The 21,517-nt window shown below is 41.5% G+C and overlaps 1 protein-coding gene across 4 annotated transcripts in view; it reads left to right on the top strand.

Moving 5' to 3' along the window:
* The window catches only part of LOC141223967 (C4b-binding protein alpha chain-like), a 154,621-nt gene that overhangs the window by 41,920 nt on the left and 91,184 nt on the right, over window positions 1-21,517 (top strand). For all 4 annotated transcript variants that reach the window (XM_073666868.1, XM_073666866.1, XM_073666865.1 and 1 more), the window contains exons 3-6: window positions 13,657-13,842; window positions 18,294-18,485; window positions 19,138-19,237; window positions 21,129-21,208. In XM_073666868.1, the coding sequence (XP_073522969.1) occupies window positions 13,657-13,842; window positions 18,294-18,485; window positions 19,138-19,237; window positions 21,129-21,208 (558 nt within the window). The remainder of the gene's footprint in view (window positions 1-13,656; window positions 13,843-18,293; window positions 18,486-19,137; window positions 19,238-21,128; window positions 21,209-21,517) is intronic.

Genomic DNA, 21,517 nt, shown 5'->3' with positions numbered 1-21,517 from the left:
CACCGCTGCGTCCCTCTCTGCTGCCGTCTGGGATTTCACTGTGTGAGCCGCGCATGGCGTAACTGCCATGCGCCATCACACTGTGAGGTGCTGTGCCGGAATAGTCACTGCTCCCCATACCAGGACTGTGTGCATGGGGAGCAGTGACCTTTCACTCTCCTTAATAGCGCTCACACTGTACCCACAGTGCGGCTCCTGCTGCTCCCGGCGGTCACGTGTGCCTGCTATTAAAGACCATGAATATCCACTATAACCCATGGGAGTGGATTGTAGTGAATATTCATGATCTCTAATAGTGGGCACACAGACCGAAGAGCGGCAGCAGGAGCCTCGCTGTGGGTACAGTGTGTGCGCTATTAAGGAGAATGAATGGTCGCTGCTCCCCACGCACACAGTCCCGTCGTGGGGAGTAGTGACTATTCCGGCACAGCCTCTCAGCCAAGCATACCAGGAAGAGGGATGAGGGGGGCCATACACATACCAGGATGAGGGATGAAGGGTGCCATACATACCAGGAAGAGGGATGAGGGGAGCCATACATACCAGGATGAGGGATGAAGGGAGCCCATGGGCGTGGGGAGTAGTGAATATTCATTTTCTTTAGTAGTGGGCACAGTATAGGATGCAGCAGCAGAAAAAAAAGTCCTGAGGATTTTGCCTTCCCCAAATTAAAACCATACAGATACCAGCAGTTGTATTGCAGTCATTTAAGGTCAGTCCTATGGCGGCCTCAGAACCACAATACTGAGTGTGGAGAAACCTTCTTGACTTAACAGTAGGAGAGTCTCCACCAAAAAGTGCTATTTGCTATTTTGTCTTCCAAAACTTTGGAAGAAAAAAGTGCGTCTTATAGTCCGAAAAATATGGTATATGTACCACAATATGGTAACAATAGTCTCAAGCAAAAAAACAAGCCCTCATACAGCTCAATCGACAGAAAAATAAAAGTTTTGGGCTTCAGAAAATGGCGTCAGAAGCCAATTTTTAAAAAGTTATGAATTTTGTAAAACCATAGTTTTACAATAAGTAGATAGGTTTGGTACAACTATAATCGTACTGACCTGCAGAATCATGTTGTTAGGTTAATCTCACATTAAAGAAGTTCACATATTAAGCTACAGATATATACATATATATAAATGTTTTAATCTTTGTATATGTGTATGTAATGTAGTGTATGTATATGTTTTTATACTCCCCTACCACTGTCTTCTCCGGGATCCAGGTCCATTTTGCTGCTCTTTCTTAGTGACGTCACCCCACTTCAGACTCTGAGTCACGCTGCACTCTTCGTGACATGGAAATGGATTTTACAATGTAAGCCTGTGGAGTGTCACAGTGAGGCACCACAGATTTTTATTGCAAAAGACTTCTGACTCACACATGGAGCACAGTGTGACCCGGATAGTCTGAAAAAAGAGGACGTTACAAAGAGCAGAAGCACTGTGCTGGAGCCCAGAGAGAATAAACGGTAGGTGAGTATATTAACACACACTACACTACATTCACATATACAGTATACAGATTTATAAAAAAAATAATGTTCATGGGAGTGCTTCTTTAAATGTCAGTGAAACTAAGCCCAAAAAAGGTTGTGATTCCGTTTTTTATTTTATTTTTTTCCTCCCTATTTGGAATAAAAGATTTTGACTCTTGGAAGAAGGGGAGATGAAATTGATTTAAAAACAGTGCAAAGAATAAAGATATGAAGAGGTTGTCCGGCCTTCCTACAAGCCTATAGTCACTCTGTGATTGCAGACTTGTGAACCTTACATCATGCACACTGTGCCCTGTCAGGAATTTATGGCGGTCATGGGCCGACTAGACGTGCACGGCCTCACTCAATGCAGGTGTATGGAGCGAGGCCTAACACTTCTAGTTGGAATGTGGCCAAAAGTAAACAAATCATATGCTTGCAGTTACATGATTGACCACTCCCGGCACTGGAGAATCCTCACAGTGCATGAGTTGTGAGAATTCACCTAAGGCTGGACAACCTCTTTAATGCCCTCTATAGAAATCTGGATTTTAAAACAAATGTTAAAACACCACCAGCTTGAAGCATTTTGAGACATATTGTTCAGTGTTTTTCTAATTCTTTTGAGAAACTGAAGATAAAAGGTCACATTTAGAGAAAGCTGCATTTTGGTAAAAAAATGTCCCTAAACTTAAAATAGTTGTTGAAACCTCAGAAACCAAAGAGCTAAGCATGTATACATTTTATTACGTCACTACAGACTTTTGCTTAATTATATACGGTATGTCGGGTGAAAAAAGACACAAACCCATTAGGTTCAACCTTTCTCCACCGGTTATGCATTCTCTATCATAAGATTATTTATAACTCACAATGCTGTTTATTGTGCGAAAAGCATCCAGCCTTTTTGTAAATGCTGTTATAATATCTGCCATTACTACCTCATTCGGTAGGGCATTTCACAATCTGACTGCTCTCATTCTACAGAAACTTTTCCTCCGCATGTATGGTTGAACCTAATGAATGGCACCTGGTCCTTTTGAAGGTCTTTGGAAGGAATAAGTCATGTGCCAGACCTTTGTATTGACCACACATGTATTTATACATATAAATGAGATTGCCTTTGAGGCGTGTTTTTTTCCTAAGCTAAACAAGACAACTTTTCGAACTCCTCATACAAGAGGCCTTCCATCCCATATATTAACCTAGCTGCCCTCCTTTGAACTGACTAACTTCCCAATTTCCTTTTTAAAATGTGGAGCCTAAAACTGAATCCCATATTCAAGATGTGTCCTTACAAGCAGTGGCGTAAACTAGAATCCAATGGACCTCTTGTCCCCTTTGTCAGCTGCCTTGTAAACTACTACACTTTTAGGCTATGTTCACACATCATTGTTTTTTCAGCGTTTTTTTTCTGGAGCAAAACCTGATCTCTTGCTAGGGGGTTATTCAGGATTTTTCTTGCTTTTTTTTGGTTCGTTTTTTCTGCTTTTTTTTCACTGTCTGTCTCTTTTATGCATGTACATAAAGTTCAGTGGAAAAAAAAAATCTCATTCTGGTTTTGTCATAACAGTGAGGGAGGTGAATTGTTCAGGAATAGTTTACCTAAGACACTGGCAGTGCATTGAGTTTGTAGGACACTATTTATTTTCACCCTATGGTCTGCCATTCGGTCGCACAGGCATTGTTCAATTTCAGACATCCCTGGGCCACAGTATTGTTCAATCTCTCATGTAGCTCAGCCAGTGTTTACACTGTACACATCACTAATTTAATTAAACCCTCCTAATAAAAACTACCATCTCAGTGACCACTTCTTTCAGTGTTTTTTCAGCGATTGTCACCCATTGGAAGTAATGGGTAGTGAAAAAACGCCTAGTGTGAACATAGCTATCAGGTTTTGCTGTGTTATTAGTGAAAATAAGCAAGTACAACAGTATGTGAAACACATTTATTTTTGTGATATTACCATCTTGTCTTGGTCCCTGAGATGGTAGTTTGTATTAGGAGAGTTTAATTCAATTAGTGATATGTACAGTGTAAACATTGGCTGAGCAACCTGTGAGATAGAATAATACTATAGCCCAAGGAGGTGTAAAATTAAACAATGCCTGTGCAACTGAATGGCAGACTATAGTGTGAATGTAAATAGTGTCATACAAACTCAATGCACTGCCAGTGTCTTAGGTAAACTATTCCTGAACAATTCACCTCCCCTACTGTTACATTTGAAATTGCAGTTAATATGGTTTCACATACACACATGGTCAAAATTGTTGGTACCCCTCGTTTAATGAAAGAAAAACCCACAATGGTCACAGAAATAACTTGAATGTGACAAAAGTAATAAGTTAAAAATCTATGAAAATGAACAAATGAGAGTCATACATTGCTTTTCAACCCTTCTTCCACAGAATTTAAAAAAAAATTAAACTCATGAAATAGGCCTGGACTGAAATAATGGTACTCTTAACTTAATATTTTGTTGAACAACCTTTTGAGGCAATCACTGCAATGAAACGATTCCTGTAACTGTCAATGAGATTTCTGCACCTCTCTACAGGTATTTTGGCCCATTCCTCATGAGCAAACTGTTCCAGTTGTCTCGTGTATTGAAGGTTGCCTTTTCCAGACTGCATGTTTCAGCTCTTTCCAAAGATGCTCAATAGGATTTAGGTCAGGGCTCATAGAAGGCCACTTCAGAATTGTCCAATGTTTTCCTCTTAGCCATTCTTGGGTGGTTTTAGCTGTGTGTTTTGGGTCATTATTCTGTTGTAAGACCTATGACCTGTGACTGAGACCAAGCCTTTTGACACTGGGCACCACATTTCTCTCTATAATCCCTTGATAGTCTTGAGATTTCATTGTACTCTGCACAGATTCAAGACACCCTATGCCAAATGCAGCAAAGCAGCCCCAGAACATAACAGAGCCTCCTCCATGTTTCACAGTAGGGACAGTGTTCTTTTCTTGATATGCTTCATTTTTCCGTCTGTGAACATAGAGCTGATGTGCCTTGCCAAAAACTTCTGTTTTTGTCTCATCTGTCCATTCTCCCAGAAGCTTTGTGGCTTGTCAACATGTAGTTTGGCAAATTCCAGTTTGGCTTTTTTATTTATTTATTTTATTCACTTATATAGTGCAATTAATTTCACAGCTCTTCACATACATTATGGGCACTGTCCCCTTTGAGGCTCACAATCTAAGTTCCCTATCAGTATGTCTTTGGAGTGTGGGAGGAAACCGGAGAACCCGGAGGAAACCCATGCAAACACAGGGAGAACATATAAACTCCTTGCAGATGTTGTTTTTAGTAGGATTTGAACCCAGGAACCCAGCGTTGCAAGGCTGCAGTGCTAGCCACTGAGCCACCGTGTCTGCCCGTCTTTTCTATAATTTTTTTTCAACAATGGTGTTCTCCTTGGTCTTCTCCCTTGAAGTCCAATTTGGATCAAACAACGACGGATGGTGCGATCTGACACTGATGTTCCTTGAGCTTGAAGTTCACCTTTAATCTCTTTAGATGTTATCCTTGGCACTTTTGTTACCATTCGTATTATCCGTCTCTTTGATTTGTCATCAATTTTCCTCCTGCGGCCACGTCCAGGGAGGTTGGCTACAGTCCCATGGATCTTAAATTTCTGAATAATTTGTGCAACTGTAGTCACAGGAACATCAAGCTGCTTGGAGATGGTCTTATAACCTTTACCTTTAACATGCTTGTCTATCATTTTCTTTCTAATCTCCTGAGACAACTCTTTCCTTTGCTTCCTCTGGTCCATGTTGAGTGTGGTACACACCATGTCACCAAACAGCACAGTGAGTATCTGTAGCCCCTTTATACAGGCCCACTGGCTGATTACAAGATTGTAGACACCTGTGATGCTAATTAGTGGACACAACTTGATTAAACATGTCCCTTTTGTCACATTGTCTCCTCTAATAACCCCCCATGACAGCACACCTGAGGATATAACCCCACCCTAATCGGGACAGGAAAAAAACTTGAAGAGGTTAAATAGCCCCTCCTACATCCTCCCTCCAGTGTTTTTTAATGTCACTTTTTAGGGATGAAGAGGTTCATCCCTTGGTGTGCTGGGCCAGCATGGACATCCGGGGGAAGATAAAATAAAGCTGGGCAGCTGGGAACCGAGCAGGCTTTGCTCTCCTCCCTGAAGCGCTGCTCCCGTCTCCTCTGGGACTCGCGACCTCCCCCTGCAGTCCACATGTTTGAGCAAGGTTTGCATGGTTTGCGGACTGGAGGCCTCCTGGAGCTCTCTGGTCCATCTCCCCTTATTCCTCCAGCAGTGAGTGCGCGCCGACCACTCTGGAGATCCCGCGGTCCATGTGGGCCACGCATGCTGTCGACGCCGGCGGTGGATGATGTTCCACGCTGGAACGCATCAGCTACTGCAGGGGAATGGCGGCAGATGACCGCCAGTGAATGACTCCTTCACCTGTGGAGGAACACCTGGGACTGCAAAGGGGAGAAACCCCTCCAAAATGGAGGGAGGGCGCTATATCCGGTCGCCCATAAAGGAGCCCTGGATAAGGAAGACACCAAAGGTAGGAGAAAACCATGTCTACTATGGAGGGGTTAGAGTCTTCCCGCTCTGCATCTGCGGAGCCCAGCGTCGTCCAGGTACCTGTAAGTATGGCACTAGTTTTCCATCTCCAGAACTCAGGTAATGTATATTATAGTCCTATCCTTCTCCTCTCTCTTGTAGTGGCACAAGGAACCTGCTTCTGAAGATAGATCTAAAACATCCCGTAGATGTCCAATTTGTTCCAAAAAATTATCTTCCTCCCATAAGAAGTCATTATGCAAGGAAAGCATGGAGAAGATCATCCAAAAGGAACAGTCTTCCTTAATGGAAGAGATGAAAGGAATAGTGTGGCAGGAGATCAAATCCTCCTTAGCCTCGTTTTCCCACCCAGCCAAGATGCGGCACCCGCTTCCCCGGCTGCAAAAAAAGGAAGATCAGTCTAGTAGAAGAAGAGGATGAGGATCCTCTGGACGAGATTTCTATTCCTGAAGAAACTCCAGAAGAGGGCAAGCTGAGTCCTGGGCCTGAGGAATCACATCGGAAGAAATATTATTTCTCAGCAGATAGGATGGAAGAGTTTCTTATGGCAGTAAGAAAGACTATGGAAGTTGAGGAAGAAAAGTTTTCCCAAACAGCACAGGAGGAAATGTTTGGAGGTCTATGCTCCAGGAAAGAATTAGTTTTTCCTATTCACCAAAACATTCAGGATCTGGTGCTAGAGGAATGGGATTCCCCGGAAAAAAGGTTGACTACCCCTGCATACCTGAAGGATAGATTTCCAATCGATAATAAAACAACATAATGCTGGTCAGAGATCCCAAAGATTGACATCCAGATTGCGCGGGTGGCAAAGAAAACCACCTTTCCATTCGAAGATTCCTCCCAGCTAAAAGACCCATTGGAACGTAAAATGGAAGGGCTATTGAGAAAATCATGGGAAACATCTGCATCTCTGTTAAACATGAATGCCGTCTCCACATGTGTTGCCCGATCGATGTCTCGTTGGCTAGGTCAGCTGGAGGAACACCTAGCCTCATGCACTCCCAGGAAGGATATTCTGGCATCGTTACCACTCCTTCAGAAAGCTACGGGATTCCTAGCAGATGCTTCCACAGAGTCAGTACGGGTGGCAGCAAGAGCATCGGGGCTATCCAATTCACTAAGACGCGCCTCATGATTGAAGTCTTGGAGTGGAGACGTCACGTCAAAGATGAAGCTGTGCTCCATTCCCTTTAAGGGAAAGTATATGTTTGGACCAGCGATAGACAACCTACTTGAAAAAGCTTTGGATAAGAAGAAATCCCTTCCCAAACGCAGAAGCTCGAAAAATAGACCCTTTCAACCTTCCCCGGAACAAACTCAATATAGAGGAAAAGGAAAGTTAGGTCGGTGGAGTTACCCGAAAGGAGGACAGGGCAGGAATCTTTTTCTCTCCCAGAACCAGCGTAAAAAAACCATGACGCCTAGACAGTTGGGGGCCGTATTTCGAACTTTCTTCCCCAGTGTCGAAAGATCTGTTCAGATCCATTGATCCTAAGATCAGTCAAGTCTGGGGTAAAGATAGAACTCTCCTCCTATCCCCCACGAAGAATGAAAACGACACGGCTCTCCTCTCTGGAGCTACAAGCCACCCTGATATCCAGTCTGAGGGACCTACTATCTTCAGTGGTGATCTCTCTGGTTCCAACAGAAGAGAGATGCAGAGGACACTGTTCCAGACTCTTCCTGATAAAAAAACGGGGGGGGTTCCCATCGGATTATAATCAATCTGAAACCTCTGAATCAACATATACTTTACAGAAGGTTCAAGATGGAGTCGATCAAATCAGTAGTTCCTTTGATAGGACAAGATTATGTCATGGCTACGATCGATCTCCAAGACGCATATTACCATGTCCCGATTCATCCAGTTTATCGTAAATTCTTAAGATTCGCGGTGGCACAAGGAGAACCGATAGTACACTAGCAATTCAATGTTCTTCCATTCGGAATATCTTTGGCCCCACTGATCTTTACAAAAATCATGGCAGAGGTCATGGCACATATCAGAAATCAAGATATTTGCATAATACCTTACTTCGACGACCTTCTGCTAATTGCCCTCTCAGTTCCATTACTCCAGGAACACGCACGCCTAACCACCCACATTCTATCATAACTGGAAATAAGATATGATTCCCTCCAAAATTAAAACATTCTTGGGGGGGGGGGGTCAGCGTGCTACGAAGCAAGACGGTAGTATCGCTAAGAAGTGCCATGTCAGTTCTCGGATCCATAACGTCATGCATTCAGATGGTGGTTTGGGCTCAAGCACACATCAGAACACTTCAGACTTACATACTGGCAAATTGGGACAGATCTCCACAGTCTCTGAATGGAAGGAGGAGTTCCTTGGATCCAAGACCCCTTGATTATCATAAAGGTGGATGCCAGTGGGAAAGGATGGGAAGCAATGGTCTCCCAGGAGTTGTTCTAAGGTGTCTGGTCCAGGGAAATAAGTCAACAGTCGTCCAACTTCAGTGAATTGAAGGCTGTTAAAGAAGTCCTCGACTCAGTGGAAATCCTGATACAAAATTCCCACGTAAAAATTTTCTCAGACAACATGACCACAGTAGCCCACCTTCGTCACCAAGGAAGTACAAGAAACGAGGACTTATAATCTCGACGAGAATATTTTCCTGGGCCGAGGAACACCTTCTGTCCCTTTATGCTCTTCACATCAAGGGCTCGATCAACGTCCAGGCCTATTTCCTCAGCAGGACAAAGATTCACCCTGGAGAGTGGAGCCTGACTCTGGAAGTCTTCCAGATTCTAGCCAAAAGATGGGGCTATCCAGAGGTAGACTATTTTTTTGAAGAAAACCAAAATGCAAAGGTACCTAAGTTCTTCTCCCTGGATTCAAGCGATCCGTGCCTGGGGGTAGACGCATTCGACTACCGGTGGAAATTCAAGTTGGCATATGCCTTCCCACTTCTACCAATCCTGCCGAGGACCCTGCAGAAAATAATAGCCGAAGGTACCAGAGTAATCCTAGTTGCTCCCCTTTGGCCAAAAAGAAGCTGGTTCAGCAGTCTGACCAACCTAAGCATAGACGGTCACCTAACCTTCCTCCCATCAGAGATCTTCTTCTCCAGGGACCAATCTTTCACCCAGGTCCAGAGAGGCTACACCTAGCAGCCTGGCTACTGAATTTGCGATACTAAAAGCCAAGGGTCTTTCGGACAGAGTTATTAAGACCCTCCAAAAAAGCAGGAAGCCACTAGCAACCTCCATATATCACAAGATCTGGAAGACCTTTATATCATGGTATTCACCGTCTCATGCCGACCCTCATAGAGTGAATGTAGCCCAGACACTGGATTTCTTACAGGAAGTTCTAGACAAGGGTCTTAAACCTAGTACCCTTAAAGTCCAGGTAGCAGCACTAAGCTCCTACTTTGACCAGAGCCTAGCTGATCATCAGTGGGTGAAGATATTCATGACGGCAGCCTCCCGCAAACTTAGTTCCCCCCCTGGGACCTTAACATTGTCCTTTAAAGGATTAATTCTTCCTCCCTTTGAGCCCTTATCTACCATAAGACCAGACAGACTTGCCTGGAAAACAGCCTTCCTGGTAGCTATAACCACAGCTAGAAGGGTAGGCGAGCTACAAGCCCTCTCAGTTAATGAACCTTACCTAAAGATCCTGGAAGATCGTCTCATCTTTCGCCTGGACTCGTCTTTTCTACCTAAAGTGGTATCGGACTTCAACAGATCTCAAGATACAATTCTCCCATCTTTCTGTGATAATCCAGCGAATGAGAAAGAAGAAGAGTTCCACACTCTGGACGTCAGAAAAATAGTCCAACATTATATTCAGGAGACACAGGAAGGGAGAAGAGCTAAAAATCTTTTCGTCCACTCTCAAGGCCAGAATAAGGGGAAGAAGGCAGCTAAATCCACAATCGCTAACTGGATTAAAAAAGCAATAGTTGAAGTTATCAGATCCAAGACCTTCCACCTCCAGAGAAGCTCAAAGATCACTCTACAAGAGCGATATCTGTATCCTGGGCTGAGAAAGCCAACGCCTCCATCGAGCAAATTTGCAGAGCCGCTACCTGGTCCTCAGTCCATACCTTCTCCAAACACTATCGATTGGACCTAATGTCCATCAGAGAATTAGCCTTTGGAAGGAAGGTCCTTCAGGCTATTGTCCTTCCCTAGATATATCTTTGGTATACCTATGGTGTGCTGTCGTGGGAGGTTATTAGAGAAAATAGAATTAGACTTACCGGTAATTCGGTTTCTAATAACCCACCTCAACAGCACGAGTGATTCCCTCCCTTTTGTTATTATTTCTTACTTATCATATCGGTGAGAAAATATAATTTAAAGCATCATACTCTAGTGGTCCTATATAATAACACTGGAGGGAGAATGTGGGAGGGGCTATTTAACCTCTTCAAGTTTTTTTCCTGTCCCCATTAGGGTAGGGTTGCATTCTCTGGTGTGCTGTCGTGGTGGGTTATTAGAAACCGAATTACCGGTAAATCTAATTCTATTTTCAGGGGTACCATAATTTCTGTCCAGGCCTATTTCATGAGTTTTTAATTTTTTTAAAAATTCTGTGGAAGCAGCGTTGAAAAGCAATGTCTTACTTTCATTTGTTCATTTTCATAGTTTTTTAATTTATTATTACTTTTGTCAGATTCAAGTTATTTCTGTGACCGTTGTGGGTTTTTCTTTCATTAAACGAGGGGTACCAAAAATTTTGACCACGTGTGTATGTCTTGCATTGATGACCTGTGGTGGAAGCAAAGCTGAACTTTGAGATCCTGAAAAACGCACCAAAACCTGTGTTTTTGATGCAGCTTCCTTCCTGCCAAGAGATCAGGTTTTGCTGCAGAAAAAATACACTGAAAAAACGAAATGTGTGAACATAGCCTAAGGCTATGTTTGCGCTTTTGCTGTGTTTTTTTATGCAAATTTATGTAAATTAAAACCTGTGTTTTACAGTACCATCAAAAGCTATGAGATTTCATAGCTTTTGCTATTATTTCAGAAATCTCTTGCACACATACTGGTCTTTTTCCTGACTGAATTGGAAAACTGCCGTGTTTTTGAAAACTGCAGCATGTCACTTTTTCAGCGTTTTTTCACCCATAGAAAGTAATGCGTAAGTGCAAAAACACAGCAAAAATGCAAGTATCAGATTTTGCTGTGCTTTTTAGTGAAAAAAAGCATGTACAGAAGTATGTGAAACCCATTTATTTTTGTGATTTTCCCCAACTTTAAACCATAATATCTTGGTCTCCTCACCTCAGAATGTCAGTTAGGATTAGTACAGTTTAATTTAATTAGTGATGTGTGTAAAAGTAAACATTGGCTGACCAAGGTGTGAGATTGAACAATACCTGATCAACCCAAGGGCTGAGCAAAGTATTAAAGTAAATTGTCCTACAAATTCAATGCTCTGCCAATGTCTTAGGTAAACTATTCTCGACCAATTCACTTCCCCCACTGTTACATTTGTCATTGTGTATTTTTTCATTAACTCAAGTGAACTTTTTGGCTCAGAATGGTCACTATTAGTGATGAGCGAGCGTGTTCTGTTAACCCTTTCGACGAGCACTCTAGGGTGCTCGCCAAGAATTTGCGGTGTGCTAGTCATCTATGTTAATGTCAACGCAGCTGCATATGTCATGGCTGTTAGACACATGCGACACATGCAGAGAGTGCTTGTTTGTTAGACACCTGTGACACATGCAGGGATTGCCTAACAGCCGTGACACATGTAGCTGCGGCGACACTAACATAGATGACGAGCACGCCCCAAATACTCGGTGAGCACCCGAGCGTGCTCACCGAAAAGGTTAACAGAACACACTCGCTCATCACTAGTCACTATCACTATTTTTTCAGACATAAAAATCTTTTTCACACTAAATAATTTGATCAGATTGCCTTTTTTTTGCAAAAATGTTTTTATGATTTCACATATGTCTTGCATTGGTGACCTGTGTTCATGCTTCTGTGGTGTAAGCAAAGCGGAGCTTTGGGATCCTGAAAAACGCAGCAAATGTAATCAGCGTCTTTACTGCCAAGAAAGCAGGTTTTGCCTGCAGAAAAAAACGCAATGCGTGAAAATAGCCTAAGGGTGGCTTCGCAGATCAAGTGTTTATTACCAAATTCCTAATAAAAATCTATATAAACTACAGTACAATATTAGTGAATGGGGTTTTAACAAATGCACTACGACAGCCTAAGTAGCCATTCTACATTTCAGGTGCCTTCCAATACTGTGCCTTGGAAATTGCCCAGCCCTGTATTTCTTTTCTAAGGCTAAGTGCCCACAATGCAGAAATGCTCTGGATTTTTCCTGAGCGTTTCTGCATCTCCCTGGCAGAAAAAACGCATGTGGATTGTACATGCTGATTGTACATGCAGATTTTACATGTGTTTTTCCTGCCAGGGACCAGCGTAAGTGAAGCGTTTTTCACATGCATTTCCGCATGCGGGTTGTCAAGCGCTTTCCAAGCGATTTTAGCATCACTTGGAAAGTTCTTGACAACTTGGTCACACTATATAAATCCATGCAACAGGCATGGATTTATATAGTGTGACTGTAAAGGAATGGTAAAAAAATAAAAATAAATATTAGACTTAGCTTCTGATGGCCCCCCGTCTCCTTATCCGATGCGTCCGATCTCCCCGGCAGCTCGCGATGATCTAAAAGGACCTGTCATGACGTCATTTAGTCATTTGATGGGTCACGCGACCGCCGACGTCAGCGGTTGCGTGACCTGTCACATGACTAAATGACGTCATGGCAGGTCCTTTTAGATCACCGTGAGCTGCCGTGGAGATCGGACGCATCGGATAAGGAGACAGAGGGCCATCAGAAGGTAGGTATAATATTTATTTTTTATTTTAATTCTTTTTTTTTTTTTTTACAGGTACTATGGTACCTGGGTGTGGAGGAGAGTCTTCTCTTCTCCAGACCTGGGTACCATCCGCACATTGAATCGCTTAATATCCGTATGTGCACATGTAGTCATGCGGATATTATGCGATTCAATGCAAGTCAATGGCGGCGAAAACGCTGCGATTACGCAAAATAATTGGTAGTGCTGCGGATTTTTCCGTAATGATAATCCGCAGCGGAAATTTCCGCAGCATGTGCACAGCACATGCGGATTATCATTGGGGAACATGGCAGACCTTCTACCAAGCATTTTTTAAGCGTTTCTGCAGCGCAATTGCCGCTGCGGAAACGCTTAAAAAACGCATAGTGGGCACACAGCCTAAAGAGTATGTTCACAGTTTTTGCAGCTGTTTTTTTTTTCTGCACCAAAAACAAGAGTGGTGGCAGGAAATACTCTGCTTACAATATGCACATTTTTGTTGTATCTTTACTTGTGTTGTTGCAGCATTTTTACTGAATGGGTGAAAAAGTTGCAGAAAGGCTGAAAAAATTCACATGTTGCGAATTTAAAAAAAAAAAAAAATTCTCAATGTGTGTGAATGAGACTTTAGAAATCTTAATCACTTTGCTGGTATTGTAAAAAAATAAAAAGCCACATGTGAACTTACTTTAATTGTATCATTTCTATCCTCTTGGGTCGGTATTTAAAGTGTTTTTTTCCCCTCTAGGTGATTGTGGGCCACCTCCAGTTATACCACACACTCAGCCAGTTACAGAGACATCTGGAGTCCCTGGTGATACTGTTGTCTATGTGTGTGATCGGAACAGTGGGTACTACGACATTCCTGACCACGAAAAAACCATTACCTGCAATGATGACAACACATGGTCTTCAGTCCCTGAGTTCTGTGCAAGTGAGTGTGCTTTTACTTATTCACATTATTCAAGGTTACTATTTATCTTCTACAGCAGGGGTGGGGAACCTCAGGCCCGAGGTAAACGGCCCTTGACAACCTTTTCTCCAGCCCCTGGGAAGATTCCTGGGCACCACAGTGGCAGCATCTCCTCCTGATGTCTATGCTGCAGCCCCATGTCTCCTGTGATGTATATAGCGTAGCCCCATGTCTCCTGTTATTTATATCGCATAGCTCCATGTCTTCTATGATGAATATACAGCAGTCTCTGTTTCTCCAATGTGATGTATACGACAGTCTCTGTGTCTTCTATGTGAGATACATACAGCTGAGCCCCAATGTAGAATGCAGAAAAATGGTTCCATGTCTCTGTTCTACATGATATATGAAACTTTGGCTAATGGGTTTTTCCAAAAATTATATTAAAGACGCCAACTAAAATGTGATAAATAGATCCATATTATATATTGGCCCAATAAAACTCTTTTGGCATAGCTCCCAACCGTCCCGGATTCAGCAGGACTGTCCCAATTTGAGGGGTCAGTCCCATTACACCGGCACGTCAGGGCTTTGTTCTGGACTTTCAGTACTTGCTTTTCTCTTCGTACTACGTTTTCTCTCAGGATCTTCTCTTCAACAATGCTCCTCCTCCTCGGGGGACGGTGACGGCATCTCTGCTCTGCTTACAATTACTTAAATTAAATAACCAACTCTCTTCTCCTGTGTTGGCCTCCCCAGGACTCAAACCTTCAACCTCTATCACTGCAGGCAGTAGTTAAAGCTCTAAGCCACAGCCTGCACTGATGCAGAAAAGACAGTTTTTTTATTCTTGAAGCTACTGCCGACGTCATGCTGATTGACAGCAGGCTTGGAGATGAACTACTGGGAGCCGGTTTTCAATCGGCATGACGTCGACCTTGACACCATGTCGACAGAGCAGACAAGAAGCGGAAAAGCTGCTCTGTTGACTTTGGGTCAAATGAAATTGTTGAATCTCTGGCTGGAGCAGCTTGTGACCTCTCTGAGAGTGGACAGATCGAGGCAGGCAGAACAGGCAGGTAGTTGGCCCATAACTTCTTAACCTTATGGGGGAAAATGGAAAAAATGAGCAATGTCCCAGATAATCCCTTTAAGGCTACGTTCAGTATTTGGTCAGTATTTTACAAGGGTATTTGTAAGCCAATACCAGGAGTGAGTGATAAATGCAGAAGTGGTGACTTGTTTCTATTATAATTTTTCTCTGATTGTTCCACTCCTGATTTGGCTTACATATACTGAGGTAAAATACTCAATGTGTGCACGTGGCCTAAAAGGGTTGTTCTGAAGTTATGGACAGAGGTCAAAGAAGAGGGATATACTACCTTTTTGCCTATATTGGACAATGATCTGTACCCGGAATTTAGTAAGTAAACTGGATTTAGCATATGGCTAAATGTAATGTAAAGGGTTTGTCAAAATCTTGAAATTTTTTTTTATGATGGGCCTTCTAAAACACCTTATTATTTTCACCGAAAATTCTACACACATAAACCACGTATAAAGTGACTGGTAAAAGTATTCATACCCCATGTTCACATGTAGCGTAAATGCTGTGTTTTTTCTGCTGCTTTTTTTGCACAAAAAAATCTGCTGTGTTTAACTGTCCAAGCAAAGTGGATGTGATTTCATGAAAAAAGGCGCCCGCTATTAGAATTCAACAAACAGTAATTTACGATATTTAAAAGTTAGTATTTATCTATATGCTTGTCTCAACACATGATTTTACAGGCGTTCTTCCTTTCCCTTTTCTTTCCTTGCCTTTCCCATTCCTTTTCTTCCCCTCCTACCTCTTAAATGTTTTATATATAAGGTATCTTGTATATGTATCGTAACCCCTTTCCCTCACCTATACTGTACATACCAACCTTTTTCATTTTCCTTCTATCCCCTTAATTTTTTTCTTTCCTTTTTTCCAGTTTTCTGTAATAAACCATATTTTCCTTCCCTTTTCTCATCCTTAACCCTTTCTACTCTTTATTTTGCCTATGTCTTTCATTCCTTTAAATTTCACCTGCTTTTATTTTGTTCTTGTTTGCTTCTATATTACTGTGTTTTATAACGTCTCCCCCTCTTTTTCTTTACCCCATTTATGTAAAAAATCCTTAATAAAAACTACTTTAACCAAAAAGGGCGCCTGCTGTGCGCCCGAGGACGCTGCTGAACTGTGCGGTTTTGGTGTTTTTTTTTCTCTTGTTTTCTATGTGGAGCCTAAAAAACCACATGTAAAAAACTGCAGCTTTAAGTGCAGAATCAAAGCTTTTCTGTAGTATAAGTAGCACATTAAAAACGCGTCTTCACATCTGCACCAAAAACGCATCAAATACGGGGGTGAAGATTGCTATGGTGTAGTTTGGTACAGACATCTGCAGAAAACAAAAAACACAGTATTTCTGCAACATGTGAACACATCCTTACGGACACAAAAAAGCCGGATGTCATATAGTGAATCTACATAAAGATGAGAAAGTTCTGGTGGCTCCGTCTGTGAATAAAGGAACAAACAATAAATCCACAGAACCAGAGATGAGCAGGACGCCAGAAGGTTAGAGATTTGCGGCTTCTTGTCCAGCTGCCCGGTACCAGTGACCTGCATTCTGGACCAGAGACCCGTCAATCCATCCGCTCATCTCTGGTCCCAATTGTCCCGGATATGGCAGAGAGTCCCGGATTTGGGTCTACGCCCTGCAATCTTGAGCGTCTGCTGAATGTCCCTCACTGCCAGCGCCACCCTGACAACTCCTCCAGGGGAGAAAGTAATGGTAAATGGAGTTAGATTGGGGTGTGGCCAAAATTTGCCACAGCGTGCATAGTGTGCCGCATACTCTACTGATCTATCTCTTCTTCAGAAGTTGGGAGGTATGTACTTGGCAATGACCTGTAAACCATGTGAAAGAAAAGCCGTTGTTGCAGAATGAGAACTCAGAAAAAGCAAATCAGTTGCAAACTTGCTTATTTTCATGCTATCTAATATATTCATTATGTAACATGGGAATAACCCTTTAATGCAAGTGGGTGCATTAAAATATATATATCTCAAATGCTATTTGTTCTGTAGCCTATTTTAGCTGCAGAGATTGTAATAATGGACTTTCCCACTGCAAACTGTTAAGCAGCATGACTGAAGATGGGAAAATTAAAAATTACGGTACTGATTTTAATTCATTAATTTTCCACTGGAATTAGCAATCCTATCCAAACTATGTTCTCCCACTTAGAGTTTTATTTTTGTGATATTGTCATTGCTTTTATAAAATAACTGTAGTGAAAAACACTAAAGACTGAGTAGTAACCAAGGAAGTCCATGTGAGCCTGTGCAGCTCACACATCTGCCATGGGTTTTCTCCACTGTAATAATTTTTTTTCTTCTATTATATATTTGTATTTATTTTACTTGCTTATATAGCTCCATTTATTCCACAACGCTTTACAGACATCATCATTGTCTCCATTGGGGCTCAGTATAAATTGCCGATCAGTATGTCTTTGGAGTGTGGCAGGAAACCCATGCAAATACGTGGAGAACATACAAACTCCTCGCAGATACTGTCCTTGCTGGAATTTGAACCCAGGATCACAGCGCTGCAAAGCAACAGTGCTAACCACTGAGCCACTGGAAATAGGCCCATCTACATGCTTGGTATTTTAAATATTCTGACCTATATTCTTGATTTTGCTCACAGCTGTAAAGGTCAGTCTGTTTGTGGACACTCATTAGCAACATAGCCAGATGGCTGATAACAGGTTGTTATAGTGAGGGTGGAGAGCTTATAATATACACAAACTCTGTTTCATCAAAGTTTTTGCACAAGAAAACTGACTTAAAACAAGTAGAAAAGTTCCTCACCGGGACCAGAACAGCTGATCGGCGGGGTGCCAGGTGTCTCACGCCCACTCTCCTCCTCTAGAGTATTGAGAAGTGGATACCACAAGTATGCAAATCGCATACATTTAGTCACATGACCTTCCTACGTAAAATATATATATATTATATTTGGCAGTCTGTAGTCAAATAAAGTGACTGCAGTTTTCTTCTGAAACGCTTTTAAGGAGGTATGGTATACCTTATTTTCTGTGTGGGTCACACTTGTAGCCATTTAATATAATTTTTTATGCATTTTTTACGTAATATTTCTGTTTTGACTTGCATGAATTTGGACACGTGTATTAAGTGCTGAGCGGCATTTTGATAATGGGCCAGGTTTCTACTTTCAGAAACGATATAGTTATTAGGATTAATAACAATTTATTATTTAGTAACCAAGTCTTTATTTGTACACCTCAAAAGCGTGATAATTGGCCTGGTTACTAGAGGCGCAAAATGTCGAGAAAGGGGTTAAGGCTTGTATAGTTACAAAACTTTATTTTGATAAGTATTTGATATATCAATTTATATATATTTTTTTTTCTATTAGGAGCCTGTGGTGTTCCTGACAGGCTTAATTTTGCAGTGCCAAAAGAAAAGGACCTTTCAAAAGATATCTTCCTTCCTGGTACAAAAATAAGCTATGATTGCAGACCAGGTTACCGGCGTGTTCCCGGCTCAGACTATTCAGTCACCTGCCTTGACAACTTATCATGGTCAGCGCCAAGTGATTTTTGCACGCGTAAGTAAACGATCAGCCTTAACCTTTTAGTCTAATTAGATTGTTTATGGAAATATAGAAGCTGAATGTTTGGTACAGTGCATGTTGGTTTCTTCATGACCTCGATATTGGAAATAAATAGAAAAACACATAGGCTACATGTACATGGACAAATTATGGCTTAGTTCATGAGCTCTATGTTTATGACCATGGACGAGATGAAGAAAGATTTTCTTATAAATACTAGGCAACACTTCATTACACACACCTGTAAATCTGCAAACATCCATCCAGCGTCCAGCTACTCAATAAATGAATGTCACAGATATGTAGAATAGTAGTAGGGACCGAACACCGAAAGGGGAAGAAATGTGATCTGAGCCAAACTAGTACACTCCAGATAGAGAGAATTGAGTATGCTGATCACATCTAGTTTTAATAAAAAAAAAAAAGTTTTGAAAACCAAAAGTATTCATGAAGTTTGTGAGGGATGTGTGTGCAGCATATGAGTTATCTGATGGCATATGATTTATTCAGGCCTACACATTTAAATAACCACCATTGTGTTTTGAACTATTTATTACAGAATCATAAGTATATCATGCAATGGAAGTCATTTTCGTTCAGCTGCTTTTTCTGCGGTTTAATCCATTTTTTTTTTCTTGGGTGACAGTCAGAGAATGTGGGCATCCAGAAGATATACATAATGGCTATTTTGAGGTGTCAAATATGTTCTTCTTTGGTTCCAGAGTGACATATAATTGTAATGAAGGGTGAGTATAAATTGGATCACTATACACTAGCTGTTGGTAAAGAGCCATTTTCACAGATTATGCATTTGTCCGGGTAAATTTTCAGATTAAATGTGAAATTACCTTGATTGTAACAGGGTTTTGTTTTAGAATTGGGTGCAATCAAACAAACTGCTCTGCTGTCCTGTCGCCGGTCCATTCTTAAAGGGGTTATCTGGGACTTTTGAGTCTTGTTCTTATGGCCTAAAAATGTACAGGCAGATAGCTGCTAACTACCTGCCTGTTCTGCCCGGAGCCAATCTCTGCTGTCTCAGAGGGGTCACGGACAACTGCCGGTTTCTCTGCTGCTGTTGTTGATGTTACGTCGACAAAGCTGCTTCTTCTTTTCCTCAGTCCTCTATTGAAGGGGTGTCTTTGCCAGTATCATTCTGATCGACTGCCAACTCCCCGCTGCCCAACTGCTGGGAACTGGGTTCAATCAGCATCACGTCGACAGAGCAGACTGGTAGAGGAAGAGCTGCTGTGTCAAATTAAGTAGCAAAATCACCGTCTGGAGCTGTCCATGAGCGCTCTGAGCTGGCAGAGATGTGTGCCGTGCCGAACAGGGATAGCTCAAACTGATCAGTCACTGAGCAGCATAGAGTCCATCCTGTACAAGTGCGAGACAGTGGCCCCTGCAATGTGTATGCTCACAAGCGATTTAAGGTCACCCATATCTTTAATTTTAAAGGGAAGCTATCATCCGAAAGTAACTAAAGATGCTTTCACATTGCGCTTTTCTGCACGTTTGTGGTTCCCGGGGCCATAGACTATAATGGTCCTGGCAGAGCGTGCATTTTATCATTTTCAGGTGCCTATTCCTATTGGAGGCAGACACCCAGATGCAGTATCTTGCATATAATCATTATGTATATAATCATTAACCCCTCAAAGCCACAGCCAACTTTGTTTCCAATTTTGTTTTGTTTCTTTTTCCTCTCTTCCCAGTTTCCAGAACTTTTTTTTATATTTTTCTGTCCACACAGTAGTTTAAAGGCTTTTTTTTTTTTTGCTGGCTAAGTAGTTTTGAATGTTACCATTCATTTACCATATAATATACTGCACTAAATTCTAAGTGCTGCGAAATGGTGAGAGAAAAAAGTGCAATTTCACCATTTTTTTTTTGGGGGGGGGGGGAGGGGGGTAAAAATTAACTGATTACCTGCTGATATGATTTTCCAGGTCAGTATAATTATGGTGATACCTAACTTGTATAGTGTTTTTTTTTTGCTTATTTGTTTCTTTTGGGGTACAGAAAAATGTTCAAAAATGTATAAATAATTTTGGTTTGTAGAAGCCATTTTCTGTCTCCTGTAACTTTTAGATTTCCGTTGATGGAGCTGTGTAAGCTCTTGCTTATTTATTTATTTTTTCACTTGATCGTGGTTTTTTTTGGGCAATGTCATGTAGCAGAAAGGTTTTATGCTGTATTTACACTCCTATACTTACAACATGATGGAGTTAAAACAACTGTATTAGGCCAAATTCAGACATCCATGAAACACGGTCCCAACACACTGTGATTGTACAGTCTGGCTATGGGTCTCCCGTCAAGTTTAGGAGACCCATGGCCAGCCCATGCATCATGTTCCATACTTGGATACACAGATGTCTGAATGAGGCCTTAGACATAGACTGGAAGAGGAGCAGCTGAGACCAAGGCTCGCAGCTGAAGGTCAGGGCACTTTAAAGACCTGAACTATATTAGTAACATACTGTACTAATGTAAGCAGATTTAAGCACATATTTTGTTTTTAGGTTGAAACTCCCTTTTAAAAGCATTTACTGTAACTAAAATTTTAGTTTTCTAAAATAAATTCTGTTACTTTGACACGTTCATGTACTGTGTTTTTATTTATTTATTTTTTTTCAGTTATCGCTTATTAAGCAAAACAAATTATCGAGATTGCCAAGCAAATGGACAATGGAGTAATGTTCCACCTGATTGTGAAGGTAATTTAAGTACGGTAGTTAAATTAATAGGTCTTCCTTTGACTATTTTACTTTGTTATAAAGGATGCATATGTCATTAAGAAACTGCCAGAACCTTCCCAAAAGTACAGGTAAATTTGTTAAAGGGAAGGTGCAGCGATTTTTATTTTTGTGTTAATAATTATTGATGATTTAATCATTTTTTAATACAAAATTAAATTCACTGTTTTAATTGTTGTTATTATTATTATTATTATTTTATTCAACAACTAGGAGCTTCAATTTGCATTTTCTGGTGTGTAGCTGGAGTTACAAACCTCAAATATGGCA

The sequence above is a fragment of the Phyllobates terribilis genome, unplaced genomic scaffold (genome assembly GCF_046119375.1).
Source record: "Phyllobates terribilis strain yellow unplaced genomic scaffold, ASM4611937v1 Scaffold_2__4_contigs__length_985480577, whole genome shotgun sequence".
Lineage (NCBI taxonomy): Eukaryota > Metazoa > Chordata > Amphibia > Anura > Dendrobatidae > Phyllobates > Phyllobates terribilis.
Note: the sequence above shows the minus strand (reverse complement) of the source record. Positions and strands in the feature narration are given on the sequence as shown.